We start from the raw sequence: 26,383 nt of genomic DNA on the forward strand, positions 1-26,383 counted from the left end.
CTTGCGCACACTCTGCCGTGCAGGAGAGTGAACTTGTTGCAAACTATTGTAAACCATTGCAAACTGTGCGTGGCTTCATGCAAGTGCGCAAAGAAAATTTTAAAATATTCAAAATCTCTGTCACGCATTAATTATGTGAACTTTGCGCAATTAAAAACACTGCGTATGAGTGTGAGGGAATTTGTCAGCGCACTGCATTACAGTGCACCTCATCTGAACGATTATAACGAGATGGTAACTCTATCATAAGCATAGTTTTACAGCTGCACATCAGAGGGAATGAGCATGCAACTGTTTTACCAAGCTTTTACAACATAAACATTACAAATAATTAGCTTTTAGATGGTTCCAAAGGCATTCTCCACCTCATCAAGTGCAGGAGAAAGTGAAAGAAAAAAGCAGCAGCAGTTGGAACGGTCCTCTGTGATTCCAGAAGCGATTAGAGGTGTTTTCAGCAGCCAAACTCTGAGAGAAAATGATTAATCTGCTACAAAATAATTATTTTATATATGCAGCGTCCACTGCACAAAGCGTGACATCCTGCTGGGAACACAGCGATTGGCACTGTCATGACGAAGTGCACGAGAGTGTGGAGCCAAAATACGTGCACGTGTCAAGGCTCTTGCACACATAGGCTGCCTTTTCACACATTCAGATACTGAAGTTTATCAAGAACTCAGATTTGTGTGGCCTGACCTGCTCTTAATTCTTTCATTTACTCCTTCTGTTACATAGAAGTTGTTTATAAGTTGAGCCAAGGCAAAGCTGCTGAGGAGTGAATGAGCAGCCACACAGTGGTTTTTGTGAAATAATTTTGTCTCTGTGTGCATATTAAAATAACGTAAGCATCCAAAATAAAACAAGAATGTTTAGAAACACTCTGTTGAAAATTCCTTGCTCTCTTTAAAAAGCACTTGGGAAATTTTTGATGAAAACATTAAATTTCATACGGGGGCTAATACTTATGTACTCATCTATGCGTTTTGTTTAATGGGAGGATCAACAGATCACCAAATCACAACTGATGGGATCAAACAATGTTTTTGCCACTAAGGGTAGAGAACATCCTGTGGTCCACACCAGATTCATGGTGGAGTAGAGCACAGAAGGATTTTTTTAATAAGAAGATGTTAAATTTCAGCTACACTTAGCCTGAAAGTACATGGAAGACATAATCCCAGACTTGATCTGTTGTGTTGCATTAAAGTTCTTCTCTCTTCTCCTCCACCATGAAACTTTGTAACGACTGACACAACAGAGCAAAAGTTGTACTATGCACAGTTGTGCCCTATAACTCTTTCAGAGCTGTCTTGGGTGTGTTGGTGGTTTCACTCAGTAGCCTCCTCTATGCAGACACATTTACCATACAACAGTATACTGTGTAAGACTGAATGAAGTTGAACACATATTCCATGACTTGGAATGTTCCTGTATTCATCTCCTGACTTGTCTAACAAAAACTGGCTGTGAAAGTGATAACTTACTGTAAATTCATCAAACTTTGCCACTAACTTTGTCAGGTGCACATTGTACGTATTTTTAACTTTGTTATATGAAAGGATTTATTTATTTATTTTTTGTTTAATAACTATGGATGTGATTTTTTAAATATTCTGATTATATAAAAGTGATTTACTAATTTCTAAACATAGTACAAATTTTATACATAAAATTCAGGGGTGCTAATATTCCTGAGCAGGACTGTCAGATCAACAGGACAGTCCAACAGCAAGCAAAAAAGGAACAACCTCAAAATTCAGAAAGGGAACAAAACAAAACAATTTAAATGAAACTGGCCAGACAAAACATGAAATATCATATTGACTGCAATGAAACAGAAGTCAAAGTAAAAGCAACAATCAATGTTTTTATTTATTTAATTATTTATTTAATTTTCCATACGTCCAAATTTTTCTGAGATGGAACTGCAAATGTAGACATACACCCAGACACACCTCTGTCCAAATTCAAACAGTACACACACACACAAGCACACACACACAAAAGTTGCTTTCAAAGTGGCTGCATTCCATGTTTTATAGTATGCTCTCTTTTATTCATAACATTGCGTTTTACACCACAGAGTCTGGAGCGGATTAAGGGCTGTCTCCTGCTGTATGCTCATGCTTACTCTACCCCAAAGAGCCTGCATGGTATTTGACCATTCACAAAGGCAATATGAATTTGAACATCTGGAATACTGATCTGTGAAAACTTTGCGAAAGATTCTCATGAGTTAAACTGTCTTTTATGCACTATTGTCATGTCAGTGAGTTCCAAATTTTTGTGTTTTGTTTGCCTAACTGTTTATTCTTTTACTGTCAGTAAAAAATTTGAATAGCGGTTGATGGAATCATGGGACACCATTCGAGACACACTATCCCATAATAGAAATCACCTCTATTTGAAAGGGAAATGCTGTTAAAGGGAGTGACCCAGTATTACTGCCAGACTAAATACCTGGTGCTGAGAACCAGGAAGACTGAGGTCAGGGGTGACAGAGCAGAATCTTATCGGGCCTGCCCACTTGTCTAATGGTTTTGAAGCGGGCGAGAGCAAGCACACAGCCTGTTAATTCTTGTCACCAGGGCAGATAGAGAGAGTCAGAGGGCATTCTTGGACACTTATCGGAGCGAGTGTTTCCTCTTTTGCTGCCTTGATAGAGCCTCTCATCCTGTGAGCACAACTATCACTGTTATTGCAGTCCTCACTCCCGACTCTGCTGGTGACACCGTAAAGTTGATGTAAAGGATGTGCAGCTTTTAAGCTGATACGCAGTACAGCCTTTGTCTAGTTTATGTCAGCACAAATTCTGCTTTCTAAATGAAAAAGTACCCAGTTTGTGTGTGTGTGTGTGTGTGTGTGTGTGTGTGTGTGTGTGTGTGTGTGTGTGTGTGTGTGTGTGTGTGTGTGTGTGTGTGTGTGTGTGTGTGTGTGTGTGTGTGTGTGTGTGTGTGTGTGTGTCTGTATATAAAAATTCATGCATAAGTTGTACTGTAATTAATTTTCAATTGTTCAAGCAAGAAAGCATCATTCCAAACTATTTTGATCAAAGTCAGTTATGAAGGAAAAATTCAAAGGAATCTGTGTTCAGCTTCTTAAATGTCAGAATTTGCTGATGGCTGTACAGTACCATGCAAAGGTTTTACCCACACTAAAAGAAGTAAGTCCTACATAGGCTCTGAGGCCCCTCTCTACCAATGCTCATCACGGCATTACAGAGTGTGAAGTGGATGAGAGGCCATGACTTTCCACTGCATTGGATGCCAGTCCAACACAGGTTACTTCCCCAGTCGAGGCTGGTACACATCTACAGCTGGGTGGACTAAGACCACATAGATTAAGTGTCTTGTCCAAGGACATGAACAGGATTCGAACCCAGGTATTTATATTGGCAGCCCAGCTCCTTATACAATGAGCTACCTGCGCTACATTACCCACACTAAGTTTCTCAAATTTGATTTATGGAGATTTGTTTTTACTTTGTTAGTACAGTATGTATGGAGTCCAAATATGAGATAATCGGCCTGATTGCCCACAACTGTCACCAGCACGCCTGTGTCACCAGAGTGGATCCGACCCCTACCAATTAAAAGCGGCACTGAACGCAGCACCATGTGCACACAGTGTGCATATGCACCAATGTCTGTGGTATAACAGCATGTTACGAAGCCAAAATGTATCTGCTATATATTTGAAAATGTAACATATAGGTACGGTGTGCGCGGTCCGGAACCAGTTTGCAGCAAATACTGCACACAGCTTATGTGCAACCCTCCTTTATGCTTTTATGACAGCAGTGAGCTGTGTACTTCCACAATATGTCACCGTGCACCCCACAGAGTCACCATGAGTCCAACTAATCTCCCCTAACTCCCGTGGTACAAAGTTACTGCACCACTGCACATGATTGCTGAATGCTTAGGTCACTGAAATTGTTCTCCCCAAAACAAAACTAAACCTGCATTATATTTTAATTTCAGCCTGTAATTTTAACTTGGCATCGAGATGACTGTGCAGTCCAATCCACATTCAAGCAGAAATTACTTCTTTCAAGTAATTTGCAGTAATGAAACAAAAAACAAAGCCATGTATAAAATAAAGTAACAGATGCGTATCATCCCGTCTGCACAGATTACAACCTGATTGTTCACTTTTGCGGATGGATCTCAGTGTAGCAAATTTTTTGAACATTTTCAAAATGGGTTACAGTGACTACATTTACATGCAGCCAATAACCCTTTCATAACCCTTTCATAACCGGAATATTAGCAATAACCCGGTTGCGCACGGCCATGTAAACACCCGCAAAAACCAGAATATGCTCATATTCTGGTTTTAAAAACCCGAATAAGACCCCTGGGTTACTCCTTTTCTAACCCAAATATCAGGTCATATAAACGTGCATCGGGATATCCACATAGAAAGGAACATTATTTTGTGTTCTGCGCATGTCCTATCTGCAAGGAATCTTAGCCTTTTGAGTACGGCAAGTACTTGTATGCACGCGCAATCTACCGGACACCACAGAACCAGATGTAAACAGTGCATTGTGTTCTGCGTCCTTATCAGGCGGGCCGGTTGATGTGCTTACTGAGTCTGCGGGCTTGGTAAACGCCGCAGCGGGCCACTCACACGGCCCCCCTATCTGCTGTGCGGAGCTGCGCCAACTCTGGCAACAGGTCCAGAGACTACACTCGCTGCTTTGATGCGGACCGCTCCGGAAAAACACTGTGGAAAAATCCACAGCGCCGCAGGGTCTCTGTAACCGCAGCCGCAGAGCTCCGTGGCCATGACTTGGATTCTCTGTGGGTCCCACATCCGTACCCCTGGAGGCAGTGAGGGAAGTCAGAGCACACGCATTGTGTTCTGCGTGTGTCTCTTAATCTTCTCGCCCAGAAGACAAAAGAGAGTGTTTATACAGGAGAGAAAAGCGAGAAAATGTTAATGCCTGTTTGAGAAAAGTGTATAAAGTGTGTAGTGAGGGGTTTTACATGAAGCAGGATTACACGAAGCAGGATTTGCACGAACGCCAGACCAAATCAAGCACCGGTGGAAGACGTGCATCGCTTTTTAGATGGGGATATTCCAAATGATACCAATGACCATGTATACAGGAGTAACTCTGTCTGCTTAAACATGTAAACGGGTTATTCCTAATGATTCATAAACCGGAATATTGACCTTAACCCGAATATTAACGGCATGTAAACGCAGTCAGTGTTATGCAACACCACCATTATCACAGTTTACTTATGATAGAGCATGCCTCGATTGGGTATCCAATTGGTTTTTCAGCCACTATAGCAACAAATAAGGTGCCGAAAAATCCGCAATGGAGATCTGCTTAACACTTTTTAGTTGCTACTATTTAGAGCGTATCATAACTTTTGTAAAATCTTTAGTAAGTAAATGTGTTTTTTAAGTGTTGTTTTTAAATCATATTACAGAAAACATTTACACAGTACATCTGTGTAAATTTGTTTTGGAAGTCAAACGGCTGACTGAATTTCATTTTGCGCTTATGGTCTTTTATACATGCAAAATCCTGGCTTACATACTGCTGTCTTAATGCAGTCACACACCCAATGTGTCACATTTGATGCACATGGTATGTGTTGACTGAATATCAATATGTGATGGGCTGGGTTGCTCCTTAGTGACACGTGGTGAAACCTTAAGAGCCCCTTCACACATAGTTTGAATAAAGTACAACTCAGGGCGACTCACAGCGAAACAGGGCAGGCATGCACGATGCTGGCGCGATGATTCCTGCATGCGGAACACACTGCCAGCAGCTGTAAAGAAAAAAATAAATAAAAAATACACTCTCCGGCAGTTTTGTGCACATGGGAACACAGCTGCTGAAAATAAAAAAAATAAAATTACATGCTACCCACTGGACTCAAATCTGTGCCTTCCAAAAGCTCTGATTGCCAGTCAGAAACTTTACCACTGAGCTACAATCGCTGTCCTGTGAAAGCTGCGGGAACCTGCCTGATATGAGGAAGAAGATGGATGTATTTAAAATGAAATAAACCCACATGCCATATAAAAACACTGCATTTATCAAGTGGGCAATGCAAAAATTATCCGTCTGTTCCTCTGTAGATGACCCATGGTCACAGACATACAGTCATGAAATGACATGAATGAAGCAGTTCGCTCTTCTCATGTCCACATCTGCTGGTCTGGTGCATCCAGCCGGTCTTGTGGATGGCGTGCCGCAGCACAGACACCGCATAATGTGGAACAGAGCTCACATGGGTGAAAGCCCATCCCGACAGCGATATATGGGGTTTTTATGTCCATGTGATGACAGCAAGCAGACACACGCGCGTCACAGTGGGCAGTTGTTAGTCCATGTCTGTCCAAACACAGTACTGTCCAGCTGGGATGTCCAGAACCACAGATTTACACATTTTGCACACGATTCCTGCTTCATGCACACTTTATGCGCAAATCGACCAAATTCGCACTATGTATATGAAGGGGCCCTTACCCTAACCACAACTATGATGATAACCATAAGCTAAACATAGATGAATGTTCTCAAAGATGAAGCAGACAGTTCCATCTAGGGATGGGTATTGACAAGATTTTATCAATACTGATATTGATACCATTATCGATTCCGCTTATCAATCCAATTCCTTATCGATTCCCTTATCGATACTCTTGTGAATTTTCTGTGTACTAAAAGGAGGCTTTACAGGTTTTCTATGTCAACAACATTTTATTGAGTCTTAAAGTAAATAAATATGAAATTGGTCACTGGATCCTTAAACTCTGAACATAAATAAACTCTGCATGGTAGATCCTTGATCTCTGAACATAAAAAGAAATAAACAAAACCTGTAGTTTTGGTCAAAAGCATTTCCTTTCAGACATTATTGGCATGAATGTCTTTCCATACATCTGAGCTGAGCTCTTGCAGCTGTGCTGCATGTTAGGATGTAATTCATAAAGAATGCAGGACATTTCATTTTGGGAGGAAAAAAACTTTTAGTCAATTGTAGTTTATTGTCTGTATTACAGCATTTGGAAAGAGGTGTCATTTTATTTAAAGCGGCAATTCATTTTGAAGTTATTAATTCCGACCGGACTGTCTCGGCAGAGAGCCGCACAGTGTTTGGAGCTGTGCCAACGGAACAGAGGATGATTCTCGTTTCTTGACTGCAAAAAGACAAGAGTCCCAGTTAGTGACTTTAATTCACAAAAGTGGCTCAAGTTTGACAGATTTTAATGGCTTTGAGAGGGGTTAAGAAGCGGACTTGCCGCTTTTGAAGAGTTATTACTATTATTGCTGTTGTTGCTATTATTATTATTAATATATAAATAAAAATATATTTTAAAAATTAATACATTTGAATTTTTTATGATTACAAACACTGAGCCATTACTTATTATACAGAAAAAAAATGCACACAAACATGCTGAGATACGATCAGCTAATGCTAACTTTAACGTTGAAAACGCCATAGACATGCTAACGTGTTAGCATCTGTCCCGTTTTTAAGTTATAAAATACATCTAAATACTGTTTCAGGAGGCCATAACAGGTCGGTTTAACATAAAAGGGTATATATTTCTCACAGACATATGCTCTTTAGGGTTTTAGTGAGGAAAAATTATGATAAAGTGAAATAAAACAAAGAACCAACAAGCCGAGAAGCATTGCTTCATTGGTTCACGCTTCAAAGTGGAGTCGCGCTGCAGAAGTGGTTGATTACAGACCTGCTGCAGGGTCTGTAATCAATGTAGAGACATGATCATTTTCTCGACAAACACCCTCAAAAACAACAGCCACTATGAAGGGCCAATAAGGGAATCATTAAGCAAAAAGACTAATGATATCGGTGGATCGAAGAATTTGTTAATGATACCCGAAAAGAACCGGTTCTCGATACCCAACCCTAGTTCCATCTGTTATTGAAGATAAATTACACTGCTGCATTCCCCTTGTATCACTATGTGAAGCAAAGGGGCTATCAAACATATCATCGTGACTCAAAGAAACACTGACTGAATGTCAAAATGTAATGAGCCGAGAGTGAGAAAGTCATGTAATTTTGTACTTACTGTAATATCTGGGATTGTTGTAAATCATTCAGTTTTCACTATTACTTTATATTTACAGACCAAACACTTGCACATTTGGCGGACAAGGTCAAGGTCAGGTCAAGTCTGGGAGCAGGCACTGGTGCTGAGAGTCACTGCCTCCATCTCACAGAACTGCCTGGGTCAACCAGTCTATGGCCACCCCTCAAAAGTAAAAATCTATCTGCTGTAGTCATGTTATATGTGGGTGCTTCCTTGACCTTCTCCAGCAGTTGGAATCCTCAGCACTGAGGCACCTGTATGTTGGATCGTGCCCACAAAAACAACACTACATGTCCAAAATGTCAAACCTGTTGCTCCCTATCTAACAAACCCCTTGTTTGGAAAAAAAAAAAAAAAACTCAGTGGTATCCAAGGATCCTCTGAAGAGGCCTCGTACCAAAGACATCTAGCTGTGGTGTTCGGTCAATGGCTATTGTTCAAGTGTCATAACATACAGTAACACAGGAAGCGCAAGGAAACAACAGACTTGAACCTTTATTCTCCTGCAAAGATATCGGCATCACCAAACACCTCTGTCCAGTGACTTCAAGACACCATATGCTCTTCCCAGGTGTTTCTCAGTCTCAAAGGCCAATGACCCAGATGCATGAATGCCGCATACAGATACACTTCTGATGGGTGAGTCCAGGAAGTCATTAAAAGCCTGAATCTTCATCTTAATTCAGGACAATAGCAAAGCTAGATAAATCTGAATCCTGGAATGCAAATTTAATTAAAAGCATACTTGAAAATATACATATGAAGAGCTCCCATAAGAGATTTGGGGTGGTTCAGTCTCTTGTCTGACACACTGATACACACAGACAGACTTCTATCAAACATCATGATACACTGCAGCACGATGGATTAGTGGTTAGCACTGTTGCCTGACAGCAAGAAGGTCATGTGATCAATTCCCACCTGTGGACTTTCTGTGTGGAGTTTGCATGTTCTCCCCATGTTTAGGTGGGTTCCTCCCTCATCCAAAGACATGCAGGTTAGGTGGACTGGAAACTTTAAATTGTGGGTAGGTGTACATGTGAGTGTGAATGTGTGTGTTTGTCTATATGTGGCCCTGCAACAGACTGGCATCCTGTTCAGGGTGTACCCCGCCTCATGCCCTATGACTGCTGGGATAGGCTCCAGCCCCCCATGACCCTTAATTGGAGAAAGTGGTTAAAGATGAGTGAGTGAGTGATGGCATAGTGAATCATAGTGAGTGATTCAACTATGTCAATGAGTTCATCAACTCAGTCTGATAAGACCAACTAATAATGAAGTCAGTTCTTCATTTTAGCAGTCAGCTGCTCAGTTGGTGATGATCAGAAACACAAATTCCCTCATTATTTTTCGTTCCCTACATCTTGTTACATTTTTAGCAATTCTCTTCTTCCTTTACAAAATTCTCCACAAAATTTCAACAGTTCTAGGCACATCTGTCTAGCACAGAGACAAAAATAAAATAATGCTCAATAAAGAAAAACAATTCACAATTCCTATTTTACTGCGATTTCAGCTAGCAAGTGCTAAATTGCATGGGCAATCCAAACTTTTGCATGTTTGAGTGGAGACAGTTTTGTGATTTACTAAGAGTAAATGTGCAATTGATTGTGGACAGCAACTTGGTTTACACAGCAGGATGTAAATGATGATTTTGCACATTAATGCTCGTAAGCACAATATAAAACTGAATCAGCCAATTGTGCATTGTTACGCATGAAGTCTCACACATAACTGAGCGTGTTCATGTGCTGGCAACTAAAAAGAAAGAAAGAAAGACAATCTCCTATTCCAGACATTTAATTATTGATCCATTCAAAGTGTTTTTAGCAAATTAATTATGCTGCATTCTGTCAATGAAATGTAGAGAATTGCGTGCACAGCTGTCTGTGTGCCACATCAGAACCAAGGTGGAGCTGCATGTTGATTATGCACAAGTTTTAAGGGCCTTTCACACTGCAAGCTTCAACACGACGCTTTAACGCCCCCCAACGCGTCGTAACGCCAGGCCGGTGCATTTCCAATGCGTTGTGACGTCAGATGCGTCGCTTCGGAAGCAGCAAGGGGGCGGAGATTGTGGCTACGTCACACTCTGGCTGTTTCCACAACCTGAAAAAAGCTCAGCGATCGCCATCTTGAATTTGGGTCGCCTGAACCACAAAAAAGCTTTAAAAAAACAGCAGTAGAATGATTCTCCCATCACCCTGCTGGGAGAAGCTTTATTTCAGCTACTTTTCGGAGTGACGCCGACCGAGGGAGGACTGACGACTTGGTAGGATATCGATCGAACCGCGACAGCGGGCCGACCCGCACGGAGAAGCCGGCCTTCAGGCATCATTCCTGGGCAGGCCGAGGCAGGCAGCCGGGGGTATGGAGCAGACCCACTCACTCTGAAATCTCCCACTTTTTGGATGTATGCAAAGTCCCAGTTTGCCCAACAGTGGTTAGTTCTGCAGCTTTATCGAGGTGAGGATAAAATAAAAGTAAAACGTGACATTTCTGCACTGCTGTGAAGGTTTATTGATCAGCCAACGTTAGCTTAGCCTTTTAGCACAGTTGATCTGAGTGAACGCTTTAATTTGTAGATGGTTCAGTCTTTCTTATTTTTATCAAATAAAGCTAAAGCTTTTTTCAGACACCACAAAAGCTCAACTTTAAATAACTTATCTTTTCGGGTGTTTTTTCCCATCCTTTTTGCTGGGTTTTTTTTTTTTTGCCTTTTTTATATATAAACTGTTTAGTGTTTCTTTATATTTAAAGACATATTTTATTTGTCCCAATCAGGAACATTTGCTGTGCAGACAACCAAACTTCCATTGATGAGCTGAAGACCACAAAGTCCAGTCGAAAGAAAACATCTCTGCTCTTCAAAATAGGACAAAGTGTCTTCAGCAACACCACCAGAGTTCAAAGCTGCAGAAGAGACCATCATCTGGTCCCGAGAATCCAGCATAACATCACCTGCTTCTAAATAAAAGGGTCTTTGAACAGCAACAATTTTATTATTTTTTAAAAAGCTGTTTCATTTTATATTTTAACAATAAATGAACGGATCATTAAAAATGTCCACGAATCAAAGTCAAAAGACATTTGTACAGGTAGAAGCTCTCCACTTATTGTGCTCAAATTCATATTTTAGAAATGACTCTGTCCTGATAACAACATTAAAGGCAATTACATATTTTGACGAAATTACAAGTTTAAATGACTATATATATATAAAAAAAAAAACATCATGAGGTTTATGTCACAGAAATCCTACTTTACAGTCACACTGCAGTCATTGTTAAATTATTTCCTGTTGCATTTATAATAAACATTTGTATTTATTTAGTGTCTGTTTTTCTGGTTGAAATGAGATATAAATAATCTACCAGACTTAAAAAAAAAATGTACAAGTTTCCATGTTATTTTATTTGTCTAAAAATAAATGTCCAAGGTTCCTTATCTTAAACAATAAATTATCTAATCTGAAATAACAGGTGGTTTTAATTTACAGATGAAAGGTTTCTAAACAACCATTTATTGATTTATTTAGCTACTTTAATTACAAGTGTTCTAAACTTTTTTTTAACAGTAATCAGAAATTTTGAGGTAACAACAACAAAAAAACATTTCCAATGATTTTTCTTCAGAAAACTGCTCTATAAATGAGCAGTCCTGTCACACGTTAATGTTTTATACAGATCAGTGGTTTCTGCATCAATCCATTTTGTACAGATCAGTGGATTCTGCACCAATCCATTTTGTAGAGATCAGTGGTTTCTGCACTGATCCATTTTGTAGAGATCAGTGGTTTCTGCCAAGAGTCTTCCATGTTTTGGCCCGACGCATCGTTCCTATTGGGCAACGCGAAGGTACGTCACAGCTCAGAGTGTAGAAAGTTGGATTGGATTGAACTTTGACCGTGTCAGCCTGCCGACAAGCAGCAATGTGCGCTCCCATGAGAAGCATCGGTTTAGCTTGGCTTTTGACGCAACGCTTCTGACGCGTCTAAAAAGCAACGCGTCTCATTGAAAATAATGCTTTTTAGACCGATTTTTGGTGCTTCTGACGCGTTCAGTGTGAAAGGCCCTTTACACCGGATGCCCTTCATGATGCAACTCCACATTACACAGGGAAATGTGGCAGGGGTGGGGTTTGAAGTGGGATATTTCCACACTGAAACCATGCGTACTAAACACTTGGCCACCACCCTCATGGACAGAACAATAACACTATGTAACAAATTTTTATTTTTGTTTTGTTCCTGGGTACACAGTGTGTTTTCCTAACCTGTTATGCCTTAAATAAATAGAAAATAGCTATTATTCCACAGAAACTTTGCTTCTGTGATCAGGACAATGATATTTTGAAATTTGTCTGTTTTCAAGAATATTCTCGATTCGCCTTCACTACTACTGAGTAGTCTTCTAGAATATTCTTTAACTGCTAGAACTGTCCAGAATTTTCTAGAAGTTTCCAGAATTATCTAGAAATTTCAAGAAACGTTTAGAACTTTCTAGAACGTTAAAAAAAAAAAATAAAATCAAAGTTTGTGCTGAATGTAGTCATTTTTCCATAGACGTTAGACATAAGCAGTTGAAATATAACACTTAGAAGCCAGGAACAAAAATTGTGTTACATAGTGTAATTAAATGTCTGAATGTTTTTTTTGTTTGTTTGTTTGTTTGTTGTAATAGCCAGCGCATTAGCATGCTCACATGCTGTGCATCCTGTGTGTACAGCTGTATGCACAAACACTCCAATTTGGGTGTCTGTGTGTGGTCCACCTGTTATGCTTAGAGACATTTACTCTTAAAGAAACAAGCATGAACGATGCCCGATCTTCCACGGAATTTTATTTTTTGTGTGTATAAGGAGGTAGTGGCCTCTCTGCATATGGTATGAATGGTATGAATGAATGAAACCCAAGGTTTCTTACTCGCAAATTATAGATGCTATCACTCACTAAATCAGTCCCTAAGTGTATATTCAGTGTAAAGTTCATACTGCATCATTGATAAAGAACAATGTAGAGCAGTTATTTAAAAGTTGCTATTTGTTTTGGAGTCTGTCTGTCTGTCTGTCTGTCTGTCTGTCTGTCTGTCTGTCTGTCTGTCTGTCTGTCTGTCTGTCTGTCTGTCTGTCTGTCTGTCTGTCTGTCTATCTATCTATCTATCTATCTATCTATCTATCTATCTATCTATCTATCTATCTATCTATCTATCTATCTATCTATCTATCTATCTATCTATCTATCTATCTAAGTCCCTGTTGGTAAATGATATAATAATTGATCAACATATTGATTTATTCTGCCTTACAGAAACCTGGTTACAGCAGGATGAATATGTTAGTTTAAATGAGTCAACACCCCCGAGTCACACTAACTGTCAGAATGCTCGTAGCACGGGCCGGGGCGGAGGATTAGCAGCAATCTTCCATTCCAGCTTATTAATTAATCAAAAACCCAGACAGAGCTTTAATTCATTTGAAGCTTGACTCTTAGTCTTGTCCATCCAAATTGGAAGTCCCAAAAACCAGTTTTATTTGTTATTATCTATCGTCCACCTGGTCGTACTGTGAGTTCTCTGTGAATTTTCAGACCTTTTGTCTGACTTAGTGCTTAGCTCAGATAAGATAATTATAGTGGGCGATTTTTAACATCCACACAGATGCTGAGAATGACAGCCTCAACACTGCATTTAATCTATTATTAGACTCAATTGGCTTGCTCAAAAAGTAAATGAGTCCACCCACCACTTTAATCATATCTTAGATCTTGTTCTGACTTATGATATGGAAATAGAAGACTTAACAGTATTCCCTGAAAACTCCTGCTGTCTGATCATTTCTTAATAACATTTACATTTACTCTGATGGACTACCCAGCAGTGGGGAATAAGTTTTCATTACACTAGAAGTCTTTCAGAAAGCGCTGGTAACTAGGTTTAAGGATACGATTCCTTCTTTATGTTCTCTAATGCCATATACCAACACAGTGCAGAGTAGCTACCTAAACTCTGTAAGTGAGATAGAGTATCTCGTCAATAGTTTTTACATCCTCATTGAAGACAACTTGGATGCTGTAGCTCCTCTGAAAAAGAGAGCTTTAAATCAGAAGTGCCTGACTCCGTGGTATAACTCACAAACTCGTAGCTTAAAGCAGATAACCCATAAGTTGGAGAGGAAATGGCGTCTCACTAATTTAGAAGATCTTCACTTAGCCTGGAAAAAGAGTCTGTTGCTCTATAAAAAAGCCCTCCGTAAAGCTAGGACATCTTTCTACTCATCACTAATTGAAGAAAATAAGAACAACCCCAGGTTTCTTTTCAGCACTGTAGCCAGGCTGACAAAGAGTCAGAGCTCTATTGAGCTGTGTATTCCATTAACTTTAACTAGTCATGACTTTATGACTTTCTTTGCTAACAAAATTTTAACTATTAGAGAAAAAATTACTCATAACCATCCCAAAGACGTATCGTTATCTTTGGCTGCTTTCAGTGATGCCGGTATTTGGTTAGACTCATTCTCTCCGATTGTTCTGTCTGAGTTATTTTCATTAGTTACTTCATCCAAACCATCAACATGTTTATTAGACCCCATTCCTACCAGGCTGCTCAAGGAAGCCCTACCATTATTTAATGCTTCGATCTTAAATATGATCAATCTATCTTTGTTAGTTGGCTATGTACCACAGGCTTTTAAGGTGGCAGTAATTAAACCATTACTTAAAAAGCCATCACTTGACCCAGCTATCTTAGCTAATTATAGGCCAATCTCCAACCTTCCTTTTCTCTCAAAAATTCTTGAAAGGGTAGTTGTAAAACAGCTAACTGATCATCTGCAGAGGAATGGTCTATTTGAAGAGTTTCAGTCAGGTTTTAGAATTCATCATAGTACAGAAACAGCATTAGTGAAGGTTACAAATGATCTTCTTATGGCCTCGGACAGTGGACTCATCTCTGTGCTTGTTCTGTTAGACCTCAGTGCTGCTTTTGATACTGTTGACCATAAAATTTTATTACAGAGATTAGAGCATGCCATAGGTATTAAAGGCACTGCGCTGCGGTGGTTTGAATCATATTTGTCTAATAGATTACAATTTGTTCATGTACATGGGGAATCTTCTTCACAGACTAGGGTTAATTATGGAGTTCCACAAGGTTCTGTGCTAGGACCAATTTTATTCACTTTATACATGCTTCCCTTAGGTAGTATTATTAGACGGTATTGCTTAAATTTTCATTGTTACGCAGATGATACCCAGCTTTATCTATCCATGAAGCCAGAGGACACACACCAATTAGCTAAACTGCAGGATTGTCTTACAGACATAAAGACATGGATGACCTCTAATTTCCTGCTTTTAAACTCAGATAAAACTGAAGTTATTGTACTTGGCCCCACAAATCTTAGAAACATGGTGTCTCACCAGATCCTTACTCTGGATGGCATTGCCCTGGCCTCTGCATTTAATCATTAGTGATCGATCTCTGCTCCCCTCCACAGCATGTCTTTTTCCTGGTTCTCTCCCTCAGCCCCAACCAGTCCCAGCAGAAGACTGCCCCTCCCTGAGCCTGGTTCTGCTGGAGGTTTCTTCCTGTTAAAAGGGAGTTTTTCCTTCCCACTGTAGCCAAGTGCTTGCTCACAGGGGGTCGTATTGACCGTTGGGGTTTTACATAATTATTGTATGGCCTTGCCTTACAATATAAAGCGCCTTGGGGCAACTGTTTGTTGTGATTTGGCGCTATATAAAAAAAAATTGATTGATTGATTGATTGATTGAAAACTGATATCTTCCAACTCATCTCAAGTGTTTGCCTGCCCATGTGGACAAAGAAAAGTCTTGTGTTCAGATGAGACAAAGTTTGAGTTGTTTGGCTATAATAACCAGAGGTATGTCTGGAGGCGTCAGGGTGAGGCACTTAATTTCAAGAATATTGTACCATCATGTTTAGGGGCTGTTTTGCTGCCACTGGAACTGGCACATTGTAAATTGTGGCTGGAATAATGAAGAATGAGGAATACCTCAGAGTTCTTCAGCACGTCAAACAATCAGCTTGACAGTTGAACCTTGGACATATGTAGATGGGTTTTCAACATGACAATACGTACCTCCAAACATACATCAAATCTAGTTCTGGAATGGATAAAACAAGGTAATGGCCAGTAGGGTACATAGTCCTGAAATCAACCCTGTACAAAATATGTGGGCCGTGCTTAAAAGTTAAGTAAGTGCCAGAAAAGCAACAATTTGAATTCTACTAGTTCTGCCATGAAGATTGATCAAATATCCAACCAGAAATCTGCCTGAAGCTTGCTAATGGCTACCACAAGCATCTGATCAAGGTGAACCTTTCCAACTGACATTCAGTCAAATGTTGGGTTTCCTGTTTGTATATTTTAGCATCATTTTGACCCTATATAGATTTCATAAAACAGAAAATTAATTAAAACTTGGGTGTTTTTTTTATGTTCCAGAAATATGTTTTACAAACCTTCTGCTATCCAAAAGTTCAAAGAAAGCACTGAAAACTCCAACTGCACACACTGTCACATCATTTTCCACTCTGGAGTGACACACTCCATCAACTCCGCCTGTCGCATTTATCGTACACACGGTCTCTGCAGCACCTGTCTGCGACACACAGCCACATTCATGAATATCACATCCTTTTCCATAATCAACTATGTTCACAGTCTGGCCTCCTGCTCCTGCTGATCTGGAAAGAAGTCATCACTGCTTTTGTCCCCTTGTTGTTCTCCCTCTATTCTGAGCCCCCCTGATGTGTTTTATCATGGTTCATGTGTTGGTGCTGAATGGTGCAGGCTGCTAAAGTGCTTTAGTTTGTATTATTCGCCACAAAAGGTGCACCTGCCCAGAGCTGTATAATCAACAGTGCTGTGTGAACTGACTGCTCTGGCTTCAATTTTCTGTATCTACTTTTCTAAGACTGAGGTTTTGAACATGATACTTTGCTTCAGATCAGTCAATAGGAAGCAGGCTGCATATTTGAACCATGCAATTATGTTCAAACTGACCAGTTTAATGAACAGAAGCCAAAGAAGAAAGAGTAAAGGGTTCATTCTTACCCTCTTTGGTAGCCAGGCGTGGGGATGGATCCGTGTGAGATGGCGTGTTGTAGGATAATGATGAGCTACCTGCAACAAAAAGGGACAAAAGAAAACAGTGAAGTTTGGTTGTGTTATGTACTTTTCTGATTTTGGACAATGTGTATAGTCAACAAAAATATGAATCTAACACTTCATTTCATTTGCATTTTTGCACTGAAGGGAAAGGTGTAAGATTTCTTTGACACACTCAAAAAGCTAAATTATCTTTTTGTTTTTTAAAAATACATTCAAATCCATGTTAATCAGCCCTTTGCCCAGAACTAAGTGTTCAGTTCCCTACTTGGGCAGAAGGGTGCCTTAGTGTTTAGCACTGTTGTGTCACATCAGCCCAGTCTCACGTTTTTGTTTTGTGCTCCCGTGACAAAATTAGTCAAATTTTTGTGACAGCTTTTTATAACTCACTATTCCTAACCCTACTCCCACCCCCAACCCTAACCTTAACCATAACCTAATCTTACTCCTTCCCCCCACCCTAACCATAACCACCACGACCCCCCCGCTTCACTTTTAATTTTGTGCAGCCATCACGGAATGAATGAGAAAGAATTTGTGCTGCCGTGACGAAAATGAGGCACTTTTCATCACAATGTCACGAACCAATAGATTAATGTATATTTCGTGCTGCTGAAGCACAACTTGTAGTGAGACCAGGTTGGTCACATCCAACCTGATCCTTTCTGTGTGGAGCTTGCATGTTCTCCCCATGTTTGTGTGCTCCGGCTTCATCCCACTTCCAAAGACATGCAAGTGAGGGAAATTGGTGAATCTAAATTGACTGTAGGTGTGAGTGATAGTGTGAATGCGTTTGCCTGTATATGTGTTGGCCTTGCAGTAGGCTGGCAGCCTGTAGAGGATGTACCTCACCTCTCAACCAGTGACCACTAGTTAAGGCTCCATGCCACCCCCCCCGCTCCCGGCAACTCTTAAGGGGAATGAGCAGGTTCATAAATTAAACCAATGAGTTTCACTACCATAAGACAATTTCATCCAACCGGCATCACAACTGCGTACCACATGAAACTACACATGCCCAGGTCCGCCACATCCAGCTTACTCAACTCGTAATAATGTTTTTTCAAGATCTGTGCAATAATCATGTTGTTTAATCTTTATATGCCACACCTGCCAGGACGATGGATTATTCTGGCAAAGATAAATTACTTACTAACACAGGTTCTAAGAAATTTCTGATCAAAACGTGAGAGAAATAATCCTTTTGTGTGCCTAGACATCTGAGATTTTTAATGCAACTTATGGAAAATGGCAGCAAAAATGAAAGTACTGCGATTATATTTTTATTTTAGTGAAGATAATCTAACCATATGTTTTGTATATCCATATTGTGAATGGTTTGCTGTTAAGCACAGACAGCATAGTTAGGTGGAATGACAGCCCTGAGTGTACATGCGCTGTAAATTATGCTGTAATTTCAGACACCTGCCTCTCAAACTCATTCCTTTTTCGAGTGAAGACAAACTGAATAGACACATACTGAAGTAGAGCACTGCGCTCGTAAAGTGCAAACCTCTGCCAACACTAGTTTCCAATTCCACAAAATTTTACCTTGAAAAAAAAAAAAATTCATAAGCTGAATTAGATGTAATCAAATGTATTTAGTTCATGCACTTGAATCCTAGGTTTTTTTGTGGTGTTGTCAGGATTTGTTTCACCTTTTTCAGTTTCTGAATACTTTTTCAGGTCATTTTTACAGAACAATGGTTATCTCTGCTATGCACAATTTGACACTGCTTTTTGGCACTTGGTTTCTGACTGATGAATGCAAGATAGACGAACAAGCATAACATGGGAACCTCCATCCAATTTTGGTGGAGTAGGTAAATCCATAACAGAAATATGAGAGTGAGTGAGGCACTTTTGATTGAGAAATAATACAAAATGTACACCAAATGGGCTTTTCCATATGAAATTCAAATGTCCACAAAAGAATATGAATCTTCAGTAAAAATGTCATAACAATATATGAAAAATATGAAAAATTGTGGGCTCCAGGCTGTTCACAAGCAGACAAACAAACAGGGGCAAAAACATAACCTCCTCCAACTTTGTTGGCAGAGGTAATAATTAGCTCATAAAACACTGAAACTGCTGCACAAAGATGAGAGATTTCATAAATGAGACTCCTTGAAGACGAGTGCACTTTTAATGAGTATGTTCAATCAGTGAAGATATTACTCCAGAACCTATTAATTAAAGCAAATCAATCACTTTGAAACACTCTTCATGAGAATGTTTACAGCTGTGATACTGAATGACTTAATGTCTCCGAGCAACATTTAGACCAGGGTTCTAGCTATTGTGGGCAGCGCCGGGTGGTACCGCCCAGTGCTCTCTCACCTGGCATGGATTTTACAAAAAATGAACTGAAATGTTGCTGAATTTGATCATATTTCAAGCTTATAGTGTCATACTTTTGTTTTATTTTGCTAGTTCAACCCAATAATTAAAGAAATAACAGTTGAGCGGCAGAGTTTGGTGAAAGCAATAGTTAGCTGCTTTCAGCACTTTAAACAGATCAGAGTGGAGACGCTGTGCGTCTCTCTCTCTCCGCTCTAAAAGGAAAAAACTCAATTAAAATGTTTCATTAAAATAATTCAGAGTGTCAGTGTAGGTAGATGTTGACACATTCAGAAGTTTAAAGGCTCCCGTTTCCAAAAAAGCTTAGAGGAACGGTGAGAATGACGAGGGGGGAGGAGGAGATAGCGTGCACAGGGGGGGCATCATTCAGCTCTTCTTCAAACAAGACAATTAGTGGTTATATTGTTTTTGTTGTTTTTTAGTAATGTTATATAACAGCTGAGTGGTTCCTTGTCATTTGATTGGTGCTTTGTATGTCACATGACATGGATTATTCATCCCATTTGTGTTGCATTGCATTTAGAGTGCAGTTTGGTTCCATTTAGATTGCAAATTTGGTCCTTTACGTTTGGTACCATTGCACTCTGCACATGCACACACCTACACACACACACACACACACACACACACACAAACACACACACAAAACGCACACGCACAAACAAAACAAATCCACTGCACTGTCCAGAGGCTGCTAGCAGGAAGTTAGAATGACTAATGGACTAATTTCTGATGTGACTTTTTTTTCACTGCACTGAGGACGTACACAGTCTTTTTTTGTAGTACACGTGCACACAAGCAATGACCCGGTTGTGTGAGTATGCACACACGCACAGGACAACGACACAAGCAAGACGATGATTTGATTGAGCTAACTGACGGTGCTAATTCTTGTAACACACGCATACACACACACACAGCCGTCTGGATGCATGAAGAACTGTTCAGATGAAAAGTTAAAAAGCTGACGTGACTTTTGGCTGGACTGAGGAACTACACAAAGTCTTTTTTTTTTAATGGAAGTTTGAAGTCAGTGCACTGCATCACCGGACTACACGTCACAATTTAGACTTTAGCAGCAGTGGAACACCAAAATGTAAGTCCCTTTTCTGTTGTTTATAAATTAATAAAATATCAAACGACAAGGATCTATTTCAGCCATTATATAAAACAAATAATGAATGTTTTTACCTTCTTTCAATGGAACGAATATTTAATTTGGTGAAAGCTGGAACATACCATTCAACTCGGTTTTGCCTCTTTGAATGGTATGTTCCAGCTTTCACCTCATGAAACATTCCTACCATTGAACTCATAAACATTCATAATTTGTATACTATCCCACTCAATTATGTTGGATAAAAAAAAAAGAAAAACTGTCATGACAGAAAAACTCGGCCTGCTTCACTTGATTAAAGAAGAATGCTATATGCCCAGCAAATATTAATATGTTTTTAACTTTTTCAGTGTTATTTATTTTATTAACTTTCTCCACATCATGTCATCATTTTTATGTGGGGTCCATGTGCCCCAAGGTGGAGAATTTTTAGGGTTGAGTGTGTTGCACAAAGATATTTCAATACTCAGCAGCATTTTGGGTTTGAACCCACCAAGTTGATGACCATGAAACCCCTTTACCAACTGAGACAAAGTCAACCAGCAACCAGTCAAAACAAGCTAATTGTAAATATCAAATTTAAGTTTTTTTAACATGTTGTTGACACTGTGCCAGAAGTTGATAAACAATTGATGCCGTTATTTTATTCAGGTGTATTTCAGGTGATTTTCTGGTTACTGACAACACTTCCTGTTACATTGACAGTTGCTAGAATATTTGAATCTTTACATTATAAGGTACTTTTAATGCTGCCTGTCGAGATTAAAAGGGGCTGGGTTTCCATATCTATTGACTGATGTTAACGAATAGAATTACAGCAGTGTAGTTGAGTGTAATTATTACATAGCCTACAATTTTAATATTGTTGTAAAGCAACACCCAATGACTGAATGAAACAGAATGAATAATGGTAGACTGTGTTTGCTTGATATTTTGTAAATTAGTATTTAAAAGCCAGCTGTTAGATGCATTAAAGCCCAGACATCATTGACACAATCCATCCATCCATCCATTTATTCATTTTCTATACCTGCTTACTCCAATCATGGGTCACGGGGGGGGGGGGCTTAACACAATACATCTGACTACCAAATAACTGAGCTCAAACAAAGCAATAGCCACTAGGTGGCAGTAGTAGGTACAGCAATATTACAATATGCCCTTTTCTAAAATCGTGTTCCTTTTCTGCCTGAAAAAATAATTGGGTAATGAAAAAAATTACACTGAAACCTGGTTCCAAATAAAACAAATCTAACAGGAGACACCCCCAAAACCTGCCGGCATTTTTGCTGCAAATGTTATTTCTCCATAATAAAGTCAAAGCGGGAACACTGCAGATGGCTATTCATTTCACCTTATGGAGCAGAACTCTGCACTGCATTCCTGCGCTGACACAGGCACCCTGGGCGGCACCAAAATGCTCTCTTAATTTTAGCTGCCCCAGGCATAAATCAGCGAGTGGAAAAACAGACCCAAAAATTCACAGAGAAAACACAAGAGCTGCAAAGTGTTAAGACTTAGTAAGGCAGAAAAATTTTGTTTAGAGGGCGAGATTTTTTTTAATATGAAGATCTTAAAAATAACTTGTAGAAAACTGCATCAACCACAATTGTTTGTTGATCAGTAAATGCAGTATTCTTACTAAACTTGTAGTAATAGTGGTGTAGCGTGTGTTGGGGGCAAGAGGGGGGTGATGGGGCCCATGGTGGCAGAGTATGGGGTCTGTTTTTTTAGTGAGTGTATGTGTGTGTGTGTGTGTGTGTGTGTGTGTGTGTGTGTGTGTGTGTGTGTGTGTGTAGGGTGGGTGCTCCACAAATGTATTCTAAACTCCCAACACCCCCACCCCTCCCAGTCCTACCTACTCCACAGCACCCCCAAGGCTCTGGGTCGAGTTTAGAAAGCTGGGGGCCTCTGAACAGGAGAGCCATTGTATGAAGCCGGGTCCCCGCACAGCAATCAAATGCAGCTCCCCATAGAAAAATAATTCCACACAGCCAGTGTAAGAGCACAGGGGCAAGCCAGCCACTAAAGCACCATCTTTGGAATGAAGAGAAAAGTACAAGGGAATGATGAACAGATAGACAGACAGACAGAAAGAGGAGTAGGGTTCCAAGGACTCTTTTAACCCTTTCCCGACAGTCCCACATATGTGGGCTGACCCAGACAGGCAAACAAGCAGCATTGCTGAGAAAACCACAACTCATACCACAGAGAAATTCAGGATCTCTTTATGAGAGAGCGTGAGAGTGAGTTTCAGTGAAGAGATGAGTGAGCAAAGGAAAGGAGGCAGAGAGACAGTCACTCATTTCGGTGGAGGGGATCTTGGTTGTGTTGTGTATTTATTTGGATGCTCTTTGGCTCACTTAGAAAATGGCAATGTGACAGCACAGTGGGCAGACTGACAGTAGGACCCCCACAGACTCTTTTCTCTTTCTATCTTTAACCCTTTACTCTCGTCACATCTGTTCAGAGTCTCTGAGATTACGTAACTTTCCAAAACAGTTTTCTTTTCTTTCCTTCCCATTACTGATAGCTACAGCAACTTTTGCTGTACCCATGATGTCACTGATGGACATTTTTCAGGGCATGTTCATCTATACACTGGATCTCTAATGGGCCCCCGCGGTTTATTCTGTTGAGCTATATGATACTGTCACCTCAAACATGTTGTCTGTGCTTTGTCAGCAAACTGAGGGTCCCAGTCATCCAGATTTTGGCACCCTGCCACCCAAACAGGCGCCAGCCAACAAAAAGTTGTTTGTTTTGTTTTTCCTAAGTCAAGGATAAAACGACACCATAACTAGTCCCAATTCCATTGCCTACACCAGGTATTCTTCTAAAGTACAAAAAGAACACATGCAGGCTACATATTCTTTAAAAAAAAAAAAAAAGGGTTGTGATTGTGGCATGGTTCAGGTCAAGAAGTTAAAGCATTGGTTCAACTGGTTCAAATCCCAGTTAGACCATGACAGACCTAAGGAAATATCCTCAATCCCCAAGTTGCTCTGGCAGCACCGTGGCACCAGTGTGTCAATGTGAGACATCACTGTAAAGTGCTTTCAGCATAAAGGTGATCTATAATTGCAGTTCAAATACCAATCAGTTTCAGTCCAGGATGGCAAATGACCAGCCTGGTCTCACGGCAAGTCGTGATTCAGCAGCACGGAATATATACTCAACAAAAATATAAACGCAACACTTTTGGTTTTGCTCCCATTTTGTATGAGATGAACTCAAAGATCTAAAACTTTTTCCACATACACAATATCATCATTTCCCTCAAATATTGTTCACAAACCAGTCTAAATCTGTGATAGTGAGCACTTCTCCTTTGCTGAGATAATCCATCTCACTCACAGGTGTGCCATATCAAGATGCTGATTAGATACCATGATTAGTGCACAGGTGTGCCTTAGACTGCCCACAATAAAAGGCCACTCTGAAAGGTGCAGTTTTGTTTTATTGGGGGGGGATACCAGTCAGTATCTGGTGTGACCACCATTTGCCTCATGCAGTGCAACACATCTCCTTCGCATCATCCGTGAAGAGAACGCCTCTCCAACGTGCCAAACACAAGCGAATGTGAGCATTTGCCCACTCAAGTCGGTTACGACGACGAACTGGAGTCAGGTCGAGACCCCGATGAGGACGACGAGCATGCAGATGAGCTTCCCTGAGACGGTTTCTGACAGTTTGTGCAGAAATTCTTTGGTTATGCAAACCGATTGTTCCAGCAGCTGTCCGAGTGACTGGTCTCAGACGATCTTGGAGGTGAACATGCTGGATGTGGAGGTCCTGGGCTGGTGTGGTTACACGTGGTCTGCGGTTGTGAGGCTGGTTGGATGTACTGCCAAATTCTCTGAAACGCCTTTGGAGACGGCTTATGGTAGAGAAATGAACATTCAATACACGAGCAATAGCTCTGGTTGACATTCCTGCTGTCAGCATGCCAATTGCACTCTCCCTCAAATCTTACGACATCTGTGGCATTGTGCTGTGTGATAAAACTGCACCTTTCAGAGTGGCCTTTTATTGTGGGCAGTCTAAGGCACACCTGTGCACTAATAATGGTGTCTAATCAGCATCTTGGTATGGCACACCTGTGAGTGAGATGGATTATCTCAGCAAAGGAGAAGTGCTCACTATCACAGATTTAGACTGGTTTGTGAACAATATTTGAGAGAAATGGTGATATTGTGTATGTGGAAAAAGTTTTAGATCTTTGAGTTCATCTCATACAAAATGAGAGCAAAACCAAAAGTGCTGCGTTTATATTTTTGTTGAGTGTACAATAATCTATTGGTTTGTGATATTGTGATGAAAGGCGCCTCATTTTCGTCATGGCAGCACAAATTCATTCAATTCATTCTGTTATGGCTGCACAAAATTAAAAGTAAAGCAGGGGTGGGGTGGGGGTGGCTATGGTAAGGGTGGGGGTAAGGGTAGGGTTAGTAATAGTGAATTTAAAAAAAACATCATGAAAATTTGACTCAGTTTGTGACGGGAGGATGAAAAAACCATGAGACTGGGCTGAAATGACACAAAAGGCATGTGTGTTGAAATCTACGAGGTCTGTGAGAAAAGAAACCGACAGTTTTATTTTTTTTAAAAACTATATGGATTTGAATCAGGTGTGATTACATCAGCCAAGCTTGAACCCTCGTGCGCATGCGTGAGTTTTTTCACGCCTGTCGGTGACGTCATTCGCCTGTGAGCACGCCTTGTGGAAGGAGTGGTTCAGCCCCCTCGTCTGAATTCCTTTGTCTGAGAAGTTGCTGAGAGACATCCGGACATTTCACTGTTAAAGGAGATTTTTTTAATGAAAGATGTGCGGACGGATTGGCGCGCGCCCGCCACAGGAAAAACACCTCCGTGTTGATAACCATTTGTAAAATCCAGGCAGCTTTTGGTGGCTTTCAGTTGAGTGAGTATCTGAGAAATTGTTTAACAGTAGGGCATGTTCCAACTTGTCCTTAAGGCTTCCAACGGAGGTGTTTTTCCTGTGGCGCGCGTCCGCACGTCTTTCATTTAAAAAATCTCCTTTAACAGTGGCCTCTACTGGTGGTTGGCTCTCACTGCGGTATTGTATCACTTCCTGTTCTGGAGCACAGCGGTGTTTTGCTGTATCTGTTAGCTGTTTAATCTGCGCAGTTAGATTGATCTAGTTATCTAGATTACGATTTGTTTCCCAGTGTAATCTTTACGTGCCTTAACTAAAGCACTCTTTCTGCTGAATCACCTCTAAATTATTTACACATTATTCACTTTGCGTGTTTTTAGGAATCCGCTAGCTTAGCGTAGCTACTAGCTCTTAGCCGGTTTAGCATGGCGGCTTCTCCTGTCTCTCCTGCACTTTTCTGCTCTGGGTGTGAAATGTTTAGTTATTCCTCGGCCTCCTTTAGCAGTAACGGTACTTGTAATAAGTGTAGCTTATTCGTAGCTTTGGAGGCCAGGCTGGGCGAATTGGAGACTCGGCTCCGCACCGTGGAAAATTCTACAGCTAGCCAGGCCCCTGTAGTCGGTGCGGACCAAGGTAGCTTAGCCGCCGTTAGTTACCCCCTGGCAGATCCCGAGCAGCCGGGAAAGCAGGCCGACTGGGTGACTGTGAGGAGGAAGCGTAGTTCTAAACAGAAGCCCCGTGTACACCGCCAACCCGTTCACATCTCT

At 40.5% G+C, this 26,383-nt stretch overlaps 1 protein-coding gene across 5 annotated transcripts in view; it reads right to left on the reverse strand.

Annotated features, from left to right (window-relative positions):
• Window positions 1-26,383, reverse strand: part of fli1 (Fli-1 proto-oncogene, ETS transcription factor) — a 134,484-nt gene that overhangs the window by 47,088 nt on the left and 61,013 nt on the right. For all 5 annotated transcript variants that reach the window (XM_034168003.1, XM_034168007.1, XM_034168004.1 and 2 more), the window contains one exon: window positions 17,182-17,250. In XM_034168003.1, the coding sequence (XP_034023894.1) occupies window positions 17,182-17,250 (69 nt within the window). The remainder of the gene's footprint in view (window positions 1-17,181; window positions 17,251-26,383) is intronic.

This window comes from Thalassophryne amazonica, chromosome 4, assembly GCF_902500255.1.
Source record: "Thalassophryne amazonica chromosome 4, fThaAma1.1, whole genome shotgun sequence".
In the NCBI taxonomy this organism is placed as follows: domain Eukaryota; kingdom Metazoa; phylum Chordata; class Actinopteri; order Batrachoidiformes; family Batrachoididae; genus Thalassophryne; species Thalassophryne amazonica.